The 22,700-nt window shown below is 38.5% G+C and overlaps 4 protein-coding genes, 1 long non-coding RNA gene and 1 other non-coding gene across 8 annotated transcripts; 5 read left to right on the top strand and 1 right to left on the bottom strand.

The window, feature by feature from the left end:
* Positions 1-431: 431 nt before the first annotated feature.
* LOC124193539 lies at positions 432-3,078 on the top strand. The gene is made up of 6 exons (XM_046587405.1): positions 432-821; positions 1,597-1,717; positions 1,805-1,980; positions 2,092-2,286; positions 2,351-2,572; positions 2,673-3,078. The coding sequence occupies exons 1-6, from the start codon at positions 609-611 to the stop codon at positions 2,823-2,825; spliced, it is 1,080 nt and encodes a 359-aa protein (XP_046443361.1). The 5' UTR covers positions 432-608; the 3' UTR covers positions 2,826-3,078.
* LOC124193862 lies at positions 2,974-5,288 on the bottom strand. The gene is made up of 4 exons (XM_046587849.1): positions 5,252-5,288; positions 5,109-5,185; positions 4,226-4,688; positions 2,974-4,130 (listed from the first exon to the last, which is right to left on the bottom strand). The coding sequence occupies exons 1-4, from the start codon at positions 5,286-5,288 to the stop codon at positions 3,274-3,276; spliced, it is 1,434 nt and encodes a 477-aa protein (XP_046443805.1). The 3' UTR covers positions 2,974-3,273.
* A 1,239-nt stretch (positions 5,289-6,527) lies between these two features.
* LOC124193400 (brachyurin-like) lies at positions 6,528-8,568 on the top strand. 3 transcript variants are annotated; one of them, XM_046587185.1, is made up of 7 exons: positions 6,528-6,692; positions 6,767-6,863; positions 6,952-7,156; positions 7,243-7,415; positions 7,488-7,580; positions 7,655-7,803; positions 7,876-8,568. In XM_046587185.1, the coding sequence occupies exons 1-7, from the start codon at positions 6,606-6,608 to the stop codon at positions 8,122-8,124; spliced, it is 1,053 nt and encodes a 350-aa protein (XP_046443141.1). In that variant the 5' UTR covers positions 6,528-6,605; the 3' UTR covers positions 8,125-8,568. The 3 variants fall into 3 exon arrangements, with proteins under 3 accessions (XP_046443141.1, XP_046443143.1, XP_046443142.1); XM_046587187.1 differs by having other exon boundaries at positions 6,550-6,689; positions 6,770-6,863; XM_046587186.1 differs by having other exon boundaries at positions 6,550-6,692; positions 6,770-6,863.
* Positions 8,569-8,730: 162 nt separating this feature from the next.
* Positions 8,731-8,802, top strand: Trnaa-ugc. Its single transcript has one exon. It is a non-coding gene; the product is annotated as a tRNA-Ala (tRNA).
* Positions 8,803-13,241: 4,439 nt separating this feature from the next.
* On the top strand, positions 13,242-14,501 carry LOC124193861 (alpha-(1,3)-fucosyltransferase C-like). Its single transcript, XM_046587847.1, has one exon. The coding sequence runs from the start codon at positions 13,242-13,244 to the stop codon at positions 14,499-14,501; it is 1,260 nt and encodes a 419-aa protein (XP_046443803.1).
* Positions 14,502-16,825: 2,324 nt separating this feature from the next.
* Positions 16,826-17,108, top strand: LOC124193842. Its single transcript, XR_006874509.1, has 2 exons — positions 16,826-16,957; positions 17,034-17,108. It is a non-coding gene; the product is annotated as an uncharacterized LOC124193842 (long non-coding RNA).
* The last annotated feature ends 5,592 nt before the right edge of the window (positions 17,109-22,700 follow it).

Genomic DNA, 22,700 nt, shown 5'->3' with positions numbered 1-22,700 from the left:
TGATCGGACTTGTTGGTTGTATACTCCTTCCCATATACGCCGGTCCTTTGAATTCCGCGCGTGTTTGTTGGATCAAGCATGTAGATACGCCGCTTACTAGCCGTAGGGCTGTCACCGGTGTCACCCCCCTCCCCGTGGCCAGAACCGGTGACTATAATAATACTTGATAGAAGTCTCCATTCCAAGTTAATTTTGATAAGAGTTTACCTGTTATCCGATTTAAATGACTAGGTTTTAATCTGCAGCTTGAATTATTTGAAGCTTTAAGGGCATCTTAACCGCGGGATAATTGTGCGGGATAGCGCGGGAATTTTAAAACGAACTAACAACTATAAGTTACATGACTTATCACGGGTAACTGATAAGCCGGCGGATAAGAACAGAACCAATAATAAGTGTGGTCTGTGCCCAACACCGAAACTATGTACACTTTTACTAGCTACACTGTTACCCTTGACAAGTGTAGCCTATATAGTCCAGTGGGGATAAGCGATTTTATTTGTCTGTGTTTAAAACTGCTGATCGTCCAAGAGAAAGTTGAAATCACAAGTTTATTATTACGGAGGAACTATAGATAGTAAAGAAGAACTATAGCTGCCAGCACAACGATGCAAAAGGCTCTGCAAGGATTCCCTCGTGGGATTCGCATCCCCATGCTCCTGTTCTTCCTTTTACTAATAGTGCTCGTGTGTGTCATCTACTCTTTCCACTCGTCATCGGACAAAGTGCATCAACTTGTCGGGCAAATCGAGAAGTTGATCGAAACTGAGCGTGCTGAACAATTACTATCTATTAAAGAAGAGCAACCAGCAGAACAGCAAGTATATAAAAGCACGAACAATTAACTTGAACGTGCATATATAGCTTAAATCCCTCTAGTTTAATATATACATCATTCAGCAATCCTGCTATAATAATGCTTTAACTAGACCATACGACAGCTAAAGAAACAAAGGGTGGCTAATCTTAATTTTCCTATTGCCAAACTTTATTAGCTATTCTCTGTTGCATTTAGTGACGTCAGTCTATTTAGTAGAGATATAATTCCACTCGAGACTTTTTTCGGTTTCATTATCCTTATACTATCAGTTTGTAACCGTTAGGGAAAATAAACCATTTCATAACGATAGCAACAGATAGCAACATAATAGTTTCTTTTTATATTATAGATAACTATAGATAAGGGGCGATTTTTATGGTTTGCTTTCCTTGAACTAGAAATTGAAATCAATATTTCAACGATCGTGTGAGTTATACCTTATTCAAGCTTTGATTTTGTAACTGAGGCAGATTATTAATACGCTTTTCAATATTAAATCAAATGTCAGGCGAATGGGATGAATCTCTAAATATATTAGAACAAGATAAAAAATAATGACATATTCTCTTTTGATTATTCCTTATTGGGAATGGAAGCTATAAGACTATCTCCATTGGATTACTCTAAAGGATTCTCTATGTCGTGATTGGGAGCTCACGTAACATTCTCATACATTTTTCTTTGTGAATGAGAGTTACTATTATTTAACACTGTTGTAGCCTAGTCTTATTTTTACCTTATGCCATACATGAGCGTATGCTAATTTGTTTCAAAAGGAGGAGCCGCAAGAGCCTGCTCCGTCAGCACCGAAATACAATTTGATGGAGGAAACTTATGGGAGGAACTGGGCCAAAACGGCATCAGATGAGTATTTGCCTTCCTCCGATTGCACCGTAGGTATTATGTAAAATTCAATTCGTATTCATCACAATAAAAACAAAATTGGAAGCGAAGATCTAAATCAAATTTCCTGTTGGATCACAGAGTACGCCAACGAGAAACAATTGCAACAGGACCATCCGTGTGTCATTCGGCTCATTCGAGACCAATACCTGCGCCAGCCAGCGCCCAGAGATCAGCCGTACCAGTTAGACCATCCTAACAAAAAAGATCCCTCCGACGGACAATCCAAAGACATCATCAAAATATTAAAAAATAAAGTATAATTCATCTAGCTGTGAAAACCGCGGTGAAAATGATATACCATCAATTATTTTAGCTTCTATAGATTCATTATTATGATGCGCTGGTTAATTTAATATTATCTGCAGACTGAAGGCTTTTTCGTCGAGTGTGGCGGATTCGACGGCGAATTCCTGTCCAACACTCTATTCATGGAGCGATACCTCGGCTGGAGTGGATTGCTCGTAGAAGCTAATAAGAAATCATTCGAGAAACTCATTTCTCGCAACCGAAAGGCCTTCAGTTTACCGACCTGCCTCAGTACCAAACCTTATCCGATACAGGTGCAGTAATAAACGACAATCTAATTCTATAAATAATGTCATTAGAATGATTTTAACCTTATAGGTTACCTTTGATAGTACTCTTGGGTCTGGAAGTTCTATCGTTGAAAAAGCCGAAAAAGGAGAGGCCAAGAATGCAGAGAACATTTACACTGTCCAGTGTTTCCCATTCTATTCCATCCTGCTGGCAATTGGCAGAACCGATGTCGACTATTTCGGACTGGACGTCGAAGGGGCCGAGTACAAAGTGCTGGAAACCATACCTTGGGATAAAATCAACATCAAGGTACGGTACGATTTTTTATATTTGTTTGAATTATTTATTTTTTATTTATTTATTTATTTTTTTGTGTGTGGAAATTTTTTAAATTTATATTACGTAAAAGACTTTGACGGTGGAGTGGAATCACATCCCGGAAGGAGAGCCCGCCTTAACTCGTTTGATGGAGAGCAAGAAATTCAAAAAGTCTCACATGATTAGTTTTTATTACAGCCACGAAGTAGCCTACGTTCAAGACTCGTACGCGGCTTACTTATGAGGATGTCAATTTGAAACTCAAACCTATCGAATAAAACGAGCAATCGTACACCAAAAACAAAATGTATGGAAAAATTTAAAAAATAGCGAAATAATAACCGACCTACTATACCGCTAGCAATAAAAATGAAAACAAACAAACACCAGAATCAGGTAACGGAGATCAAATTCTGTATTGACACTTTTCGGAAATGTAGGGAATGAACAACGTTTCAAAAAATCCTCAATCGAGAAATAAAGAAATCAAAAAATTATATGCTCCGTACTATTCAAGACTCATATGAGCCTGTTGAACAACAAATGGATAACAATTTATTTTTAGAACATTTAACTGGTTTGGCATATACGAGGTAACAAGGCACACAAACAGACCACATATGCATTAAAACGACGCCTCTGCCGATAGACCCATCTTAATTATAAGTTGCGTAACTGTAAGAGATACATTTTTAGGTTTTGAACACGGAAAAATGAAAAGTTAGCAAAAGTGTTATCTCTTCGGCCATGACCATCCACTGCAATCCGTGAGTTTCCATATTCTGTTTGTCGGGGTGATAATGTAATAGTGCCATTTTCAATTGGGTCTTCAAGTTACCATCAGTTGACTTCTGTTGCCCATTTTTGGGTGGATGATTGGCATAGATGAAGTCTATCAGCGACTCGGCTGATCTTGCCGACGCTCGTTTCATCTCGTACAGCACATCTTTCAACTCCTCAACTATCGGAGCACGTACCCGCTCCTTTTCTCCTTTTTCCTTCCATCGCTGCTGCTGCTGGAACTGATGCAATCCGGCCAGTGCTTGTTTGTACCAAGGGTGGTCGTTAAAGTTCTTGGGCTGCATGGCGACCACCAGATCCACGGTGAGTTTGTAGTGGACGTGAGATTTCTCATTGAACCTGAGCAACTCGTAAAGTCGACCAAGATGACTGTGAGCCATAGCTTCGCTTTCCAGCGACTTGTCCCTAGACAAGACGATCGATTGGACATAACAGTCGACAGCATCCCACACCAGTTCCATCTGGATGTTTTCTTGATCCATCGTAATTTCTCTCCAGAGGTCATCCCCTTTTTGCCTGGCCAAAGTCGACTCGCCAATGGACAAGTTGATGAAGTTGGACTCTTCTAATTCGATAGCCTCTTCGATTGTTTGGTATTTATCTTTCTTAGCTTCTTCAATATTGAGGTAGTTGTCGTGCAGCAACTGGAGGGATTCGGTGAACCTTCCATTTTCTTGAAGTTCGATGGCCTTTTCAAATGTCAAACGGGCTAGTTTGAGAAAAAAGCTAGATCGACCATATATGCAGTCTTATTCCAGCAAATTTTATGCAATTGTCCAAAGAGAATGGGCAATCCCTCATTTTTCAGCGATTTTAAGAAGAAATTCCAGAGAAAATAAGCACATGTGATTTGACTTTCGAGCAGCTTCGAAAACCAATCATCGTTTTGGACTGGTTCTCCAATTTCGGCTGCCTCGACAAAGTTTTCCAGACTTCCTTCCAAATAAAATTTCAATTCTTTTTCTAGTTGCAGAGTCGATTTTAAGTTTGCGAATAAGTTGCGAACCGGATGTTGATACTTTCGGGTGTACAGCCGCTCCCCGATGCGGAACTTTGTAGCGGCCATATTCTTCAAAATAGACGATTTCTCTTGAGCGTTGCGAGCCAAAGTAGCGGCCTTGTTGTAGTACTGCAAAGCTGAGCACATCCGATGTTGGTACACGGCAGGTGAAAGCAAATCGTCTCGAAATGTTTCTCTGAAAATTTGGTTGCCGGCTTCTTTCAAGGATTCGAAGGATTTACAATTTGGGTCCATGATGAAATTGTTGTGCTTATAGACCAGCACTGCAGATTCCAATAAATCACCCTGGGTAATATTTAAAAGAATAATTAGTCATTTTTACTCAATGTAAAATGTAAAATATTACTTCATCAGTCTTAATTGATATTAATTTCAAAGTAATTGCAAATATAAAATTTAACTTTGTGTCCCGTTGTTTCTATTTGCACGAAAAAATTCTCAAATAAGAAACAAATAGAATATAAGCCTCAGTTCTGTATTTACATTTCTTGGAATAGAAAATGTCGTAGTAGATGAAATTGGAACTCCCCCTTAAAACTTTTTCCCCTCCGACCAAGAGTCGAATTACTACAGACTTTTACATGGCAGGCGACTGTGCACAACTTATTAGGCTAAGCGAAAAGTTGAAAACCTCGTAAAATATTTTAAAATGCGCGCTTCGTGCCCATTCCAGGTTTTCGATGTTAAATTGTATTGTAAAATTACTTGTCCATCTGACTGTAATCCCGTGTAATCCACGACAACTATTTTCGACGGCTGGGAATGACAGGAGCGTAGACCCCCTTTACACCCAAAACAATTCATAATATCAGAATGATCTATCTTACCAATCTAAACTCTAAAGTAACCTTGACAATAACTTAATAGGCTAGTTAATCTCGCCATGAAATAAGAAATTCTACAGGTAATCTTGGCAATAGACAAACAGTCTGACCACAGCTGCAACCTTCCAGCCTTCATTAGTCATCACTCATCAGTTGTCTGCTGAGCTTTTTGAATTTCTTTCAACAATAACAAAAGAGCAAATAACAATAAATTTTCTTACCTACGCAGATTGGTAGCAAATGACTGCACAACCCGCAAGATGATTGAATGGTGATACACTTGCTGTCTTATAGGCTCTTTTGCTAAACGTCAAATGACGGGAGAAACATTGACGCGTATAGAAGGGTTTACTATGTAAACATTAAATAGTGTCGGTGAGTGGTGACATAAGACCAGTTGTGAAGGCTGAGTTGCCCGATCTCAATTCTGCTTATAGTCACGATGGATTAACATTTGAAAGAAAGAATAAGTAGTAGTTAATCTTTTTCCAAAAGAATTAAATTTTTTTTTTAATGAATGAGAAAAGGCGTGTTTTCAGATGGGAGAAACAAAAGTTGATTAGCTGTACCTTTTTACTGAGAAATTTAACTAAAATTAGCGGAAGGAGATCAGAAGGAAAAAGAAAACATAGTTTTAACCCTTATACGCTAGATGGATTAAAATGAGAAAAAACATCTTTTTTTTTTAATGTGGAAATTTTGATAAAAATTTAAATCGGGAATCGAGCATGTTTTATGAAAGGAGGAATTGGGATATTCGTTAATCGAAGTGTAAAATAATAATAAAAGGAAAATTTCTTATAATTATTTCAAGATCGTTTCTTTATGTAGACTACGTTTAGTACGTTAGAATTGTTAATACTGTTATCGTTAACCCATGATGACATAGGCAAGATCATTCCACTCAAGTTTATTTACATAAACCCTACCGGCTATTGGCGTTCAACGTTTTATTGATTGCTTCATGGGCCTATATGAACTGTGACTAACTGAAATTGTTTTTTTCCGGAAACGCAATAGATTTTTTAAAATATGTATGCTAAGTGCAAACATCAGCCCCCAAACGAAAAAATGAATCAAAAGTATCCGACTTTCAAAACTGAAAGGTTGCGATATGTTAGTAATAAAAGCACTCATTAGGTAATGTCGTATAGTTGTTTGTTTGCTATTGACGATAAAGCCCACAACATCCGGTCATCCAAAAACCGGAACGTAATGACAGTCTCCGTACACTGATAAAATTTGCCTCTTATCGAATACGCATTAGGAATAAGAAATGAACTATATAAAATTGAATTCCATTCCTTTTCTGAATTCAGAAGCGTCGAGTCTATTATACACTCCTGCAATAATAAGTCAAGTGCTTTAGAACTTCAACATGAAACACTTTCTTATTCGTGTGAGTTTAGTTGCCGTTTCGATTGGATTGTGTGTGTCATCGTCAACAGCAGGCCGACAAAATGTGGTAACAATCTTTGAAAACCTAACTACGAGTTACTTTTACTAATTCAATAAAAAAAATTATCCCATGGGTTTTAGCAGGTAAATGCTGTGCAAGAGCGAGTATATAGCAACTGGACACTCCTGCAATCAAATCGCCCTCCGACGCCAACCGTCGATTCACCTCTTCTCAGAGGTTAATTAATATAAAGAGAATATAGCAAAAAATTACGATTTTCCATAAAACATTTAATTTCAACCTGAATTTTGGTAAATTAATTCAGAAACATCATGCGGGAAAAAGACCACTTCGCTGATGACCCACTTGACTGGAAGGATTGCCGGAGGAAGTGTGGCCACACCCAACGAATATCCATGGATGGTGTATCTACAGATTTATACTTCGAAATTCTCTGCCTACTATTACGTTTGCGGCGGAACTTTAATTAGCAATCAATGGATTTTGACTTCCGCCAATTGCTTGGAGGGGTCAGTATATAAAATATGGCTTGCATAAAATCAGAGAATTATGTTGAATAACATTTTTTTTATTGCGTTATTTTTAAAATTAATAGAGCGCAATCTATAAATGTTTATCTCGGAGCTCACGACATCAATTCTCAAAATGAATGGCAAAGAATTATGTACACGACCACCGTTTACATCCAGCACCCGAATTGGAATTCGCAGACTAACACTGCTGATGATATCGCTCTAATCAAACTACCAGTGGCCATCAATTATAACGGTATTTAATCAAAAATACAAATTATTTTCCGTTAATAATAATGTTACAAGTATTTTATCTTTTTGTTTACAGCTTATATAAAATCAATTTGCTTACCTTCCTTTGACGATCCCAGCCACGAAGGTGATACAGTTTTCCTTACCGGATGGGGAAGAACATCTGGCTGTAAGCTATAATAAAATTAAAATGTATTTGAAATATCATAATTAAAGATCAATACATTTTTTAAAATAATTTAGACGACATCAATGGGCCTTTAAGTCCGACTTTAAGGGAGACAACTTCCACCGTAATCAGCAACGCGGAATGCTCCGCAGTTTATGGAGGTAGTATAATTACTGCTAATACCATATGCAGCAGTGGCACTGGCGGTAAAGGGATCTGTCCGGTATGTAAATCTTAGTTCGAATAGAGTTTGTGTTCTATCATTTTAACCTTATAAACGACAAATTTACCACAGAGTGACAACGGAGGGCCTATGAGTTACATGACAACGGACGGAAATTTCGTACAGATTGGAGTTGCCTCATTCTATTCTTCAACGGGTTGCGAAAATGGCCATCCTTCTGGGTTCACTCGTATTCAGAACTACCTTGATTGGATATCTACAGAAACGGGCGTCATCACTCCGAATTCAGCATCAGCCATGGGGAATTCAATTTGTTACAAATTAGTAATTGTACTTGTTTTAGCCATTCATTATTTTTAAAGTGTGCAATTTTTAAAAAAAATACTTTATAGTAGTAGCCACACGGTATATTGTTACACAATAATTCCTTATCATCCTATACATCCTCCATCAACTACTGCTCCCAATATTGACTTTAAACGTCCACTGACCTGAATTGTCCACTAATGATGACGTCACAAGTTTGTTGGGAACTCCTCCCACATCAGATGAACCTGACGTCATAACAGGTATACGGTAACTTTTGCCCGCTTGTGCCGCTGGCTCGTTTAGGACCTGGACCCCATAAGACAGCTTGAGTTAAGATTATACAAATGCGCCTATAACTTTGAATAAGAGGAAAAATGTACCATAGATAAATGCACCGCGTATGAAATTTATGTATTAAGCATTAAGCGTGCATGATTTTAAAAACGGATGAAAATAAAAGGCAGCTGTCAGATGAGAGCTGAATTTACGCTGAAATCAACGGACTCCAAATTTATTTCGATTAACTAGTCACAAAGTTTACATTGTACAAATTGATAGAAATTAGAATTTTTAAATTAGTAAGAAAAAAAAATTGATATTTGTACCGGAACAAATTTTGTAAAGTATTTATACTGGACAGAAAGCAGGATTGATATCGGGGATGTAACTCAGTGGTAGAGTGTTCGCTTTGCATGCGAAAAGCCCGGGGTTCAATCCCCCGCATCTCCAAATCTTTTTCTCACCGGCCTACAAGGTGTATGAGTTAACCGCAGTCAGCTTTTCTGTTCCTTACATTTTCAAAAAATGTTCCATTCATTCACCTCCACCTTAACCATTTAAATGATATAATGTTACGAGATTCCTTTTTTTTTTAAATTTCACACATACTTGCTACTTGCATTGTAGCTATGATTAGCCTATATAAGCCAAACCCCACAATAAATAATCGGGACCGCAAAGGGATTATTACTTTGTAGTATATAATTCTTGTAGCTAACGGAGTGAGGAGAGAAATTGCGATTGAACGTTTTCTTAACATAGGTAAAAAACTGAACACACCTTCGCGATATACCTTATCTGGGGAAACGTATCACAAAAACGGTTCAAACTTCAAAGGCGGTTCAATGACTCTGGTACCGGCTGCAAACTGATCCCCTATCGTAATTCAACGCTGCGCTACAAAATTTAAAAAATAAGCTGAGCAAGCCTGTGAGCTTATGATAGGAAATAAAAAAAAAGAATGATTTTTAAAACTTTAAGATTTTTAGAAAACTGCGAGTATAAGACGCGCACGTTATTTATTGCGCGCAAATCACAGAGCGCGTGTGTAGGGCCAACATTTTCAGACTTTTTCTTTTGGGTTGAACAAAGGCAGAATATAAATCATCTGGCTGCTGCCACGCAGCTGCTGCTATGCATAACCCAAAGGCAGACGCTGATGCAAAACCCTATAAAGAAAGAAAGAATAAAAGACGAGGAGTATAGCAATACAGAGGGGGGGGGGGGACGTAACGCATTTCGGTGGCGGTGGCATTTCATTCTTTTCTCGCTTCCCCTCTCTTCTTGTGCCGAGACGCCGGCCGTTTCCACCGCCGCCGCCGATCTGAAAACGGAAGGGCACAGACTCCATCAAGTTCGCCGAGGTTATCTTCTTTTCTTTCGACCGCTTTCGACGCCATAGACTCCTCACCCCACCTCACTTCCGTGTATACCTCATCACACCCTACTCTTAAGTTGTTGTCGTAATAGTTCTTTCATCAGCTGCGATCCACTTGGCTGCCGTCGCCACCGCCACCAAAATATCCATCAGCCACGATCAGCATCTTGTTTTATTTTCGGGTGGGGGGGGGGGGCGATTTATATTATTATTTTAAAATCTATTAAATATCTGTTGACTATGACTTGGTTGCTTATTCGACTTATAAATTATTTTTCAAAAATATCACGCATAAAAATTTCTTCGCCAGAAATTCGAGAGGTAAACTCGGACGTAAATAGAACGCTCACAGAAAATTTTACAGACGTGACGTTAATTTTTTTATTTTTGTTCATGCGCAATTCAGAAGAGGTAAAATGCCAAATGCTGTTGTTATTACGACGTGATCTGAAAAAGAAACCAAGATTATATTTAGGAAGGTGATCTGCTGTTATATTTGAGGAATTGCCACTTCTGGAATTAAGGATCGCATGGATATTCTGTGGAAACCATGATATCATCGCACGCTTGCAAATTTGCAACGCAGTACTATGATCCACATATCCAATTACTTTTCCCAGTAGAAATGGTATTACATTTGTTGAGTCAATTACAGAGCAACACGTCGATAAAGAACTTTACCACCTGATCTTTTGACTCCACCCCCACACCTGTGCAATAACGCAATCTGTACATGAATCGAATTGGGCTACAACTCACATTATTATTAGTTAACAGTATTCTGATGGCTTCGGTCTTGAAAGGTAAGAATCTCATTGCTAATAAAATACTGTTTGTGTTATTTTTTTGGTTTTACAAAACACTGTTAAAAATATAGTTTATTTATATTTGACATTTTCGTAATTTATATAAAATCGGTTGGAGTAGTGGACTCTATGGTGGCTTGGTGTGGTTATAGTCCGAATATGACTCGATACTAGATTCGAATGGCATCTTACTTAATACTTCTATTATTTTCCAGTGATGCATGATGTGCAATAAATCTTCGTTTATCACAAGTTAAAACCTTTGATAATTGTAGTTTTCATAACTCGTGAAAATATTAGTAACCGCAAAAACGGATTAATATTTAATCAAAGGTTAAAACTCACTAAAATCGCATAATACGTCTACTATAACGAAATAGAAGGTTTTAACCTTTCAAAACCAAACAAAATGTTATTGTGATAGCCGACGTTTTACAGTCAGCACACGTCACTGTTTATGCTTAGCTCGTTTCCACATTTTTCTTTACTGATTTATGCGGATTTATGCTTCACCAGTACATTAAATTGCCAAACAATCGCCTGTGATACGAAAGAGAATCCCACTTTAATGTATAATTTTGTTTTTTAAATATAATTTCAGAAAGATTTATCAATAGAAAAAAAATGATGCTTAGCAAATTCATTTTCGTCTGGTTATTATGCCTAACTGCTGTATTCGTTCAACTGCCTTCGGCCAGCAGCATTGTTTTGGCCCAAATTTCATGAGAAGAAAAAACCAATCGATCAAATTGTTGCAACTATCGATGCATGGTTTGGATGTAATAATGAGAAAAAACGAATCGATCAACTTGTTGGAATTATCGATGCCTTAAAACAGCAGATCCCGGCCAAAAACACTCTTGCTGATATGGGAAATGCTCTTATAATGTTCGTTGCTAATGTTCATCTTCACTGACACTGACTGTTTCGTGCTGCTGCTGGGTTGTGTAGTCGTCAACTCCAGCAGTGCTGACTGAGTCATGGTAGCCTACCATGACTCAGTCCTACCATTGGTAGGTTGTGTTGTTCTTGTTAGATTGTCTAATCTTTCAGCATTGGAAAGGTTTTTTGAAAACGTTGATTCAGTGTTAAAAAATTTTTTTTTCCATCTTGTACAGGCCTATTGGATAAATGTAAATTTCACTAATGGTAAATATTATTAAAATCAGTAAACTAGCGATTTCGACAAGACGGAGATGATTGAAATTGTCGTTCTCAAGCGATAGGCGAAACGATATCGAAATTCCTGTCTGTCCATTTTTTCAATAAAATTCAGAATTCCACACACGCTCTGAAAATATCTGATAGCCTATACGTCTCGTGCTGTGTATACGTTATATACCCTGAGGGATCGTATAATGTAACTGAAAATGAAACGTCGCTTCAAGTCGGTAGCTATATCAGATAAAATTCTAGAAAACACACACGTTTTCTTTTTCTGCTGCTGTCTCATACAAATAGCTACATATAGTAGACAGGAACATGACTGAACACGTGACTACCGATTGGGTGATGGAGAAATGTGCTCGCGGAAATTTCTCCCGCTCACGCCCACATTTTGTTTGTCGTATTTAGTCGTCGTCCAATAGACTACTGCGTCAGCACTATGTCTATATTATAGGTGGAACATGAAATAATATATGTCTTATGCATTATAGGCCACCTTTACTATTACGTATGGTTAATTCATAAACCTCCTAATATTATTTGTGTAGGCCTATTGTCTATCGATTGGCACGGAACAAAATATCATCAAATGAAGTTTATAGCCTAATATAGGTAGGTCTATAGTCCTATTCAGCTGAATTTGTTTGATTTAGAAACAATAAGGATGATTTGTATATATTTGTTGAGAAATGTTAGATAGGACGGGTATTATGTAGGATGCGAAAGACGCAAATATATCTGGACTCTCGTCCTTTTTGGGTTTGCTTGTACACCAGGACGAACAGGACGAGGAATGGTCGAGTGGCACTTATACACTTCCAACCTAATAACAGAGAGCTATAATGCTGTCGAGGGGTCGCCGACTCTTTCCGTATGTGAACCAAAGTAAAATTGGGAAATATTCCACCAGCCAGGGAGGACCTGCTTCCGTCGGATGTGGCCAATCCTCGCCTCAGCAGGAATCTTCCGGTTAATAAACGGCGGAGGAAAATCAAAGGTTATTAGATATTAATTTGCTGATGCTGCTGTTGCTATGGCGGTTCGTTCTGTATTATTCCAATTCAGAAATGGTAAAGACGGTCAAATCGGGTCAAATAAGGTTTTCGTTACGTTATTCCGTTAGTGATGTCAAATCAGATCAGTAAATATAGTTTAGGCTCAAGTGCATTTGATCATCAGGTCTTCGTAAGCCTATATTGCTGTGCGAAACGCATCGGTTGGTCTCGCTGCGCCCTGATGCATGACGAAAGTTCCAACAAGTCTATAATATAGAGGCCACTCCCTATTTGCTTCCCTATTGGCTGTGTCGATGTCATGAGGCATTCATACATATAATAGATGAGCCGGAGTCCTCCCCATCCGTCAGTCTCTCCCGATGTGCCCGAAATCGATATGTATATTTCCGTTAGTTATAAATTATTTCCTAGCTTGCCTATTCACGAATAAGCACAGTCTAGTCCTTAGGTATCTCCTTATCTTTTGGGTTGGCTGACATTGTTTTTTTGTTGATCGCTATAGTTGCTGATGGCACGACGGCGATGTTCGTCTCATTGAATAAGGGTTTCAACCGGATTTCAGCAGCAGCACGGCTTAGAGTTGTCAGCACCATTTTCGCGATCGCCGTCATCTGCTTTGTCTCGTTTTATTTCCGATTGTCCGTCAGTTCTCCGTTGCTGCCGCCGGAGAAACGCAACATATATCGAAATGTTCACAACAGCAGATTTCGCCAGCAAAACGTCACGAAAAGCATTTTGCTGTGGAGCGGCACGGGCCGGGTGGAAGCCTTCATCTTCGGTAAGGGAAAGGATCCGTTCGTCAATCACAATTGTCTCTACACTCGCTGCGAAATCGTCCACGATCGATCCGAGCGCCCCATCGAGAGTTACGACGCCGTCGTCGTCGTCCTCAACGACGAATTCCTCTCGCCCAGCCAACTGATGATGCCCCAATTCCCAGCAAACAAACGCAATGCAAGTCAACGCGTCGTCTTCTTCACGCAGGAAGCTCCGCCAGCGTTGCGACCTCTTTTCAACATGAGTCAACTCGTCGACATTTTCAATTGGACCATGACCTACCGATTCGATTCCGACATTCCTTTCATTTACGGCCGAGTCATTCCAGTAGGTAGAAACAGTCCGCTGGACCCGGAACAAGTCAATTTTTATAGGGAAAGAGCCCGTAGCGTCATAATGAAATCGAAGAAACACAACAAAACCAAATCACTCGCCTGGATGGTCTCCCACTGCGACACTCAGAGCCAGCGTGAAACCTACGCTAAGGCGCTGGCCAAGCACATCGACGTGGATATTTATGGCAAATGCGGCAACATGTCTTGTGCTTCCCACAGTTTGCACACTTCCGCCCCGCATTGCTACACCATGCTGGAATCGACCTACAAATTCTACCTGTCCTTCGAGAATTCCCTTTGCCCAGACTATGTGACGGAAAAGTTTTTCAAAATAATGGGTCACGACATCGTGCCCATCGTCTACGGCGGGGCCGACTACAGCCGACACGCGCCGCCGCATTCCTACATCGACGCCCGCCACTTCAAACCCAAAGAGTTGGCCGCTTACTTGAAACAACTCGACGCCGACGACGCCCTTTACAACGAGTACTTTTGGTGGAAGGATCACTATCGGGTCGAATACAGTGTCGACGACAGGAGTCGACACGCCTTTTGCGACTTGTGCCAAATGTTGCACGAAAGCGACGACGACCAGGTTCAAACGTATCCCCAAATGGAATCCTTTTGGGGAAATCAGACGTGCCTATCGTTTGATCCGAATTGGATATAGCTGCTGGATATGAATGGATAGGCGATGGAGCGGTCCATAAATATTAAATTAATTTCAGGTGCATGGACGGGACAAGATTTGATTAGGCTCCTTGGACCCTTTTCTTTGGAAACCAAACATTCCCCCAATTTCGACAAGAAAATAAGATAGCATTCAAGCTACAAGAAAAATAAATTTTGCGATTGACATGACATTTTCGCCATTTATAATTCCATTTGCCACTCATCATTTAAATCGATTTAAATTATGAAATTTGTGAAACAGTTTCCACAATAAAATTTCTTGTTTGTGATATAAACAGCTGTATTTGCCAATCAAAACCTAGTTGAACCTTGCTTATCAATCTGGCTTCATGCGTGGATGATTTGTGGGGAAAATTTCTGCTCAAAAAGCAAGCTTGCTGGATCGTACTATTTATTAGTTTAACTATGATTTTAAGTGTGAAAAATTTCTGAAATGTGGATCCTAATTAATTGGGTCTAGCACAAACGGTCGCTTTCTCAGCCCCCCCATAGGCTACCAAAGATCGGTACACGAAATTCCTCAAAACAAAAACATCAGATTTGATTTCTAACCTTTGCTGGTGCGAACAAAAATGAGACTGAAGACTCGACTAACGGTTCTGACGGTTCTTTCATGATTACGTTCACACTCACATGAACGTACACGAGGACTCGAGGATAAGGGGGAAAACCAGGAAGGCTGGATGATGCAGACATGGCCGAATCCTCCAAGCAAACGGAAGGTCAACCTGAAACGACGACATCTAAAATAGAAAAAAAGGATTAATCGTAGAAAAAGTATAAATAAGTAGGGGAGAGTGGGGCGATCTGGCGTTCGGGTCGGTAGGCTCAATTGATTTCTTGATGGGTTAGAATTGCAATAAAATATTCAAAAATTCAGGAGATGTAGATGTTAGTAATGCGCATCTTAAAACCAAATTTCATGGTAGTACGACGAACGGTTGCTGAGGAATGAAAAGTAAAATAAATTTTTCGTCTTAAAATTGGGTCGTCCTAATTTGACTTTCGAATCAAGTGTTGGCTTTCCCGATTACTTTAAAATTATAAAAAAATATGTAAAATAAGCCTACTCTACGTTATCTCCTCTTTAAGCCTGTTTAGTTTGCTTTATATTTACAATAGTTTAAATAAGAGATATTCAATAAGACCCCTTTGTTGGGGGCGCATCGGCCACACAGTGTCGGGGCTTTTTGGCTTACATAAAATTGCATATGATAGCAGTAAAATAATTTGTGTTCGACTTTTTCCGTGTTTTTAGTCAACTACCATACTTATTTAAGCTTTTTAATTGATATTCCGTTGGTGGGTTGCATTATTGGGTTATTTTTTTAAACTTTAAGTTTCTACTATCAGTCAACGGTTTTTCCGTAAGAAATACAGGGGCCGAGACACCCCGGCAGTGTGAGCAAGTGACCCCGTATCTGGGGCGGGTTTGCTCTTTTTTTTTTTTTTTTTTTAAATCGGCAATAACCTAGTCTTAATTTATTTAGATCGGATTGAAAAAATCACCATTTAAAGCAGGAAGGATTTTCTTCTTCTTCTTCTAATCGTTACGTAAAAAATCGAGAATAACACACAAAAGCAAAATATCCGAATTCCGGTCGAGTGTATAGAAGAAAGCGACTTAGCAGTCGGATGACATGACGGACTCGGCTGCATTCTGGCCGGCCTGTGGGGATTTGGAAACGGAACGACCTGCTACTCGGAAAACATTGGAGCCATAGGCGTTACCAAAGTAAAAATCAAATCCAATGAAAGAAAAAGTTAAAATTAACCAAATTTCTCTTTTGTTAGGTGGGAAGTCGGAGAGTGATTGAAGCGGCCGCATTAATGATGATGGTCTTTGGTGTCTTGTCGAAATTTGGCGCCCTTTTTATTAGAGCCAATTATTGGTGGCATTTTCTGCGTCCTGTTTGGAATGATTGCAGCCACTGGATTGGCCAATTTACAATTTATCGACCTCAACTCGTCAAGAAATTTGCCCGTCCTCGGCTTCTCCATCTTTTTCTCTTTGGTGAAAATTAGGAAATGAAAATCTGACTCGCTTTCAACGTCTAATTTCTAATCATTCGCAGGTTCTATCTCAATGGATGAAAGCCAATCCTGGTGCCATCAACAGTGGGTCACAAATCTTTGATCAGATTGTTACCGTTTTGATGAGCACCAGCATGTTCACAGCAGGTGTTTTGGGTTTCTTTTTAGACAACACCATTCCAGGTATAATAACTCGACAAATGAATTAAAAAAAAAGTTCTTTTATAATGAAAAGATTTCCCTAAAAGATACTACAAAGAGTGACGAAGAAAGAGGACTGACTAAGTGGCTGACCCATCCTGATCCCAATACAAAAAGCAGCAATGAAGAATCAGCACATGAACGGGAGTTTCCTCAGTGCACTTATGACATCCCTCTCATCACTCCTTGGTTGAAAAGGTGACCCCATTCTTTACGCAATACTTTCTCCTTGGCTGACCAAAAACTCTTGGTGTGTCATTATTATTGAAAACAGACAAGAATGGGCAGCTTACTTGCCTTTCCTGCCATCCTATCGGCCAGAAGTTTGGAGTGGGAAGACAAAGAGCTGGTGGAGAAGGGAGAACAAGTGCGAAGATAAGCCAAATGGTAAAACAGCTGCAATTCCTCCGTAGAGTGATGACAGGCTGGATTGATCAAAATCTTCATCCATTGTTCCCTTATCAGCTGCCGATATAGTATTCGACACGTGGTCGTAACAACTGTTTCTTTTACACTGCAATATTTAAAAAAAAACTATGGCTGACGAATTACTTTAAATCCACTTGTGCTATTCTTGATTTTCACATTTATGTTAACATAAATACCTTGTTCATAATTGCTGTTGCTGAATAGTGAATACAAAATAACTTTGTTAGATTTAATGTTAGAAACGTGCATGTTAGCCAACAGCTGACTGCAGTCTCTGACCAACAGCTCGTGAGTGATCGTCTGCTTTGTAATTAAAATGGCAACAGCAGCGCGACATCAGCCAGCGCCTAATTTTTTTTATTACTACTTTAAATTTTGAAATCACTTAATTTTAATATTTAAATTGCCCCAGATTATGAATTTAATTATTCGGATACACAACCCAAACAATCTAATGTTATTCCATGATGAACTATTTCTTTATTCTTGCCATTTTCCCATCGCCGCCATCGCAGAGCGAAAGTATTTTTTAAACACCACATGACATCTCTGATAAGGATTCGAGTAATCAGTTTGATTTAGGAAGATTTGTAGTTCTTTCTCATCAAAAAGAGTCAACGTCGATTCGGAACTTTGGATCGATTTAATAATTTATTTGAAGTTCATTTTTATTTGTCAATTTTATTACTGGGTATCCCAGTTTGAACTGCAGGCGTTTTCTTCCGCAGTTGCTGAGCTATGCCCCCAGATACATAATTTCGTTATTTCCCAGTGAATACATAGATTGGACTGCTTTTATTGGCTTTCATGTAATTTACCGACGAAAGCTCCACCCTCAATCATACCCCCTAGACATATCGTGGGCATGGGCTTATAAATGACGACGCCTCCGTGTTTGTGCCACGTCAACCCCATAACAAATTTTTTCGTGTTAGCCAAAAAACCGACGATACTTTTTGAGTGGGAAAATCCCAAGTCGCCATAACGCGTCTGTTACTTTTCAGTTCTATCATTTTGAAATTCCAATCGCAACAGCTAAAGCAGTTGCAATTCTCATCTTATTCCGCAGATTTTTCCAGCCGCAGTCGAATGAAATTTCTTCTGACAACAAAGGTCTAGACCAAATTGACGAGTTTACTGATGAATTTAGTAACAAGACGGGAGCCGATGGCTACATCGTCCCCAACATCATCCACTTTGTCCGCTACGAAAAATTTGAACTCAATTTCGTCGATTACGTCGTTTTAAAAGCGGCGATGCGCCACCACAGGCCGGACCATTTTTATTACCACACCAACATCAAGAACGTGACCTACGACGGAAATGATGCTGTTGCTGCTGTTGTAGGTATTACAATGCCGGAGAACGGCCAACGACTGAAATCCTATTGCCGAAACCTCATTTGATTCATCGGGTGAAAGGCAATTTCGGAGCCGACACGGGCGTTTCGATGAGCATTTATACGAATAAAAAATCTGACTGGCGTCGTTTGGATGTCATCCACTTGCTCATGAGTCACCGCAGCTACCGTGAGTTACTTGTGATGACGTAGCTACTCAATTCAAAAACCAATTTTGTCTGGTAGTGAAAATTTCGTTAAAAATTAATGAACTTTTGCAGTGGACCCAAAATTCAACAAGACGTCCGTCTTTGACGAGAACAATATCCGCACTTACGAGTATCCATTCGGAGACATGGTCCGCCAGCTCCTCGACATGTAATCGCCTCCTCCTTCTCTTGGTCCATAAATAAACCGCAGCGTACCGAGTCCGATTTCTTTATAATGTAATTACATCGGATCGATTGACAAATTATTTGTGGTAAATAAGAATATAAGATGTTGACTAAATAAAATCTCACAGAAAGGATTAGCATAGTACTGTAGGCCTTCAGAATTAAAATTTTAAACAAAATGCAATTGGTCGAGTTCGGTGTGGTCGACTGTCGTGTTGGACTGTATTGGTTCCATTGGATCCGGCGACTATATTACACATTGCTGTGTCCTGTTGTGGTAAAAGTCGTCGGCGAACTGTTCATGTGAGTGGCTGACATCGCGTCAACCAAGAAATCAGTAAACGAAGATGACATGCCAGGGTATGGAGAGACTCTCTCCATACCCCTGCTCTGAGTACAGATTTCGTAATCCAACGATGCGCTGCAAAATAACCTGAGCAAGCCTGATGAGCTATTATACAGTCGTGGCTGAAAGTTTGTATACCTTGTGCTCAAATATACGCCTTTTTACTCTGTATTGGCGGGTAGTGTGAGCCTATCACAAGAGAAAGGGGTTGTTATTTGTGCGCATTTTTCCTTGTTGACCCAAACCTCTCTACCCTCTCTTTTCTAACAGACGGTTAAGCAACCCGTATACGAGACGCTAAATGAAATTTACGAACGCTAGATTAGCTAGAGTTCTAGAATTAAACGGTGATGTGACAAAATAGTGGCGATTGATAGAATTTGTCTATCAACCTTATTCTTTATTCATTTAGCGTCAAGTAAAAGGGTTGCTTAACCGTCTGCCGCATCGCGGTAAAATAGTTAGTGATGTTAAAGCGTAGAGTTAAGAAAAGAGGGGGTACAGGGGTACACACGTCGTAACAACCCAATAACATTTAAATGAAAATAATTTGATAGACGCAAAAAGAAAAAAGCGGAAAAAAGGTAACAAATTCGATAACTCAATCCCAGCTTTTTTGTTTCGTTATTTTTTCTTTCTTTCGATTGGAAAGAAAAATAGGATTCATCTTCATTCGGTCGTGCTCAATTGGGTGCGACAACACTGCGCCAAGGTCGACCTCGTTTTCAAAGTGGAAGACGACGTCTACGTCAACGTGCACAATCTCGTTCAGTTCGTCCGGTCCAACTATCAATCGAACAGGATCGGCCTATTTCATGCACGGAAGTGCAGTTATCCCATCATGGGATAACTGGTGAAAATAAATAATTAGTTAAAAAGCTATTAAATCCCTGTTGACTATGACTTGGTTGATTATTCGAACAATAAATTATTTTTCAAAAATATCACGCATAATGATTTCTGATGCCAGAAATTCGAGACGTAAATAATAGAACGCGTACAGCAAATTTTTTGACGTGACTTTAATTTTTGATTTTTGTAAAACGCAATATAGGCCTAATAATATATTTAGAAGAGGTAAAATGCCAAATTTTGTTGTTATTACGACGTGATATGAAAAAGAAACCAAGATTATATTTAGGAAGGGGATCTGCTGTTATTTGAGGAATTGCCACTTCTGGAAAGGATCGCATGGATATTCTGTGGAAACCATGATATCATCGCACGCTTGCAAATTTGCAACGCAACTATTTCTAGTACTCTGATACACATATCCAATTACTTTTCCCAATAGAAATGGTATTAAATTTGTTGAGTCAATTACAGAGCAATACGTCGATAAAGAACCGATACCACCTGATCTTTTGACTCCACCCCACAGCACCTGTGCAATGACGCAATCTGTACATGAATCGAATTGAATTGGGCTACAACTCACATTATTATTAGTTAACAGTATTCTGATGGCTTCGGTCTTGAAAGGTAAGAATCTCATTGCTGATAAAATACTGTTTGTGTTTTTTTGGTTTCACAAAACACTGTTAAAAAGGGGTTAAATTTTATAGTTTTCCATTTAGAGGAATTTAGTAATTTAACATTTTGGTTTTCAAATTTATTTATTTTTATCTATTCTTAAAATCTTATCAAATAAGAAATGAGTGAAATATGGTTGCCTTTTATTTGAGTCCATAATTATTTATATTTGACATTTTCGTAATTTATATAAAATCGGCTGGAGTAGTGGACTAGTGGTGTCTGGGTGTGGTTAGTCCGAATATGACTCGATACTTCGATAGTGTATATATTACGAAACTTTTAGCTAATTCTGTGCTAGAATAAGCTACGAAGTTAGGTGGTTTTAGCTAGAAATTTTCAAGTCAAAATGTTTAAATTTCATATTGGGAATTTTAGGGTAGTTTTAGCTTTTTTTTTCTAGCTGGGAATCTTAGATTGAGGGTAGCTTGAAATTTTCACGCTAAAGTAGAGCTAGGGGAAAAAGATACTTTACGCGCGTTATCCCTTTGTATGCAGGGTCACCCATCTAATTACTTCTCAAGTCATATTAGCTGCACTTACTTACTTATGGTCGCTGGTTCTCCGGATCTGGCATCTTCTGATATATATATTGTTAACAAATATTTGATCGTATTATAATTGTGTTCATAATTCTTCACATAGAGTGGTGAATAAAACTAATGAAGAACTAAAATTAACCATTTTTAATTAAAAAAAGACATTTTAAAATTTTTGAAATCCAGATTCTATAAATTAAATTAATTATAAATTTCTGCCTAGTTTTTATTTAGTTTCGTAATTAATTCAAAATTATATTTAAAAAAACGAAAACTAGCAAAATTGTTTTTGTATGTGTTTTAACTATTTCGTAGTTCAAACAATATCTTCATCTAATCTCCAATCATATAATTTATTCGAAGTGTATATTATATGTCATTTATTAGCCTAATTAAAATATTATAGAAAAATGATAAAAATCTAAGATAAGTTGAACCTCAAACAGGTTATAAAAATAATATACCCAGGCGAAACCCTAGCTGTAAATTTCATACTAGAATTAGCTGAAACAGTTAGGAAATATATTTAGGGGGAAAAATTCGAGCTCATTTCAAGCTTAATTATTTCAAGCCAGATCCAAAAACTCCCTAGCTTGGAAAATAAAAGCTGATATCTGCTAAACAAAGTGGAGCGAAATCCTAGATTAAAACTTCCATACTGGAATTAGCTAAAAATTAGGAAATATATTTAGGGGGGAAAATTCAAGCTGGTTTAAAAGTTTATTTTTTCAAGCAAGAAAAGAAAACGCCCTAGCTTGAAAAAAAAAGCTTATATCTGCTAAAAAAAAGGTGAATTGTGTTAACTTGAATTATTTCGAGGTGATTGCAGCATTAAAGCTGCTTTTATTTTTTAGCCTAGCTCCACGCGAGCTGTTTTTAGCAAACAGTTCAAAATCTAAGCTAAAAGTTTCGTAAGGGTTTAGGCTATAGATTCGAATGGCATCTTGCTTATACTTCTATTATTTTCCTGTGATGCATGATGTGCAATAAATCTTCGTTTATCACAAGTTAAAACCTTTGATAATTGTAGTTTTCATAACTCGTGAAAATATTAGTAACCGCAAAAACGGATTAATATTTAATCAAAGGTTAAAACTCACTAAAATCGCATAATACGCCTACTATAACGAAATAGAAGGTTTTAACCTTTCAAAACCAAACAAAATGTTATTGTGATAGCCGACGTTTTACAGTCAGCACACGTCACTGTTTATGCTTAGCTCGTTTCCACATTTTTCTTCACTGATTTATGCGGATTTATGCTTCACCACCCATTAAATTGCCAAACAATCGCCTGTGATACGAAAGAGAATCCCACTTTAATGTATAATTTTGTTTTTTTAAATATAATTTCAGAAAG

This window comes from Daphnia pulex, chromosome 5 (genome assembly GCF_021134715.1).
Source record: "Daphnia pulex isolate KAP4 chromosome 5, ASM2113471v1".
NCBI classification, from domain to species: domain Eukaryota; kingdom Metazoa; phylum Arthropoda; class Branchiopoda; order Diplostraca; family Daphniidae; genus Daphnia; species Daphnia pulex.
The sequence above is the reverse complement of the archived record's forward strand: the minus strand, read 5'-3'. Positions and strand labels throughout refer to the sequence as shown.

What these genes read in the sequence shown, in the direction of transcription:
- LOC124193539 (XM_046587405.1), top strand. Translation starts at nt 609, where the DNA reads ATGCAAAAGGCTCTGCAAGGATTCCCTCGTGGGATTCGCATCCCCATG. An exon ending in AGCAACCAGCAGAACAGCAA is followed by an intron (nt 822 to 1,596) that starts GTATATAAAAGC and finishes TTGTTTCAAAAG; the next exon opens with GAGGAGCCGCAAGAGCCTGC. An exon ending in TCAAAATATTAAAAAATAAA is followed by an intron (nt 1,981 to 2,091) that starts GTATAATTCATC and finishes TATTATCTGCAG; the next exon opens with ACTGAAGGCTTTTTCGTCGA.
- LOC124193862 (XM_046587849.1), bottom strand. Translation starts at nt 5,288, where the DNA reads ATGGCGAGATTAACTAGCCTATTAAGTTATTGTCAAG. An exon ending in CCTATTAAGTTATTGTCAAG is followed by an intron (nt 5,186 to 5,251) that starts GTTACTTTAGAG and finishes TTGGGTGTAAAG; the next exon opens with GGGGTCTACGCTCCTGTCAT. An exon ending in GATTACAGTCAGATGGACAA is followed by an intron (nt 4,689 to 5,108) that starts GTAATTTTACAA and finishes AATATTACCCAG; the next exon opens with GGTGATTTATTGGAATCTGC.
- LOC124193400 (XM_046587185.1), top strand. Translation starts at nt 6,606, where the DNA reads ATGAAACACTTTCTTATTCGTGTGAGTTTAGTTGCCGTTTCGATTGGA. An exon ending in CGATTCACCTCTTCTCAGAG is followed by an intron (nt 6,864 to 6,951) that starts GTTAATTAATAT and finishes AAATTAATTCAG; the next exon opens with AAACATCATGCGGGAAAAAG. An exon ending in GCGGTAAAGGGATCTGTCCG is followed by an intron (nt 7,804 to 7,875) that starts GTATGTAAATCT and finishes AATTTACCACAG; the next exon opens with AGTGACAACGGAGGGCCTAT.
- LOC124193861 (XM_046587847.1), top strand. Translation starts at nt 13,242, where the DNA reads ATGTTCGTCTCATTGAATAAGGGTTTCAACCGGATTTCAGCAGCAGCA.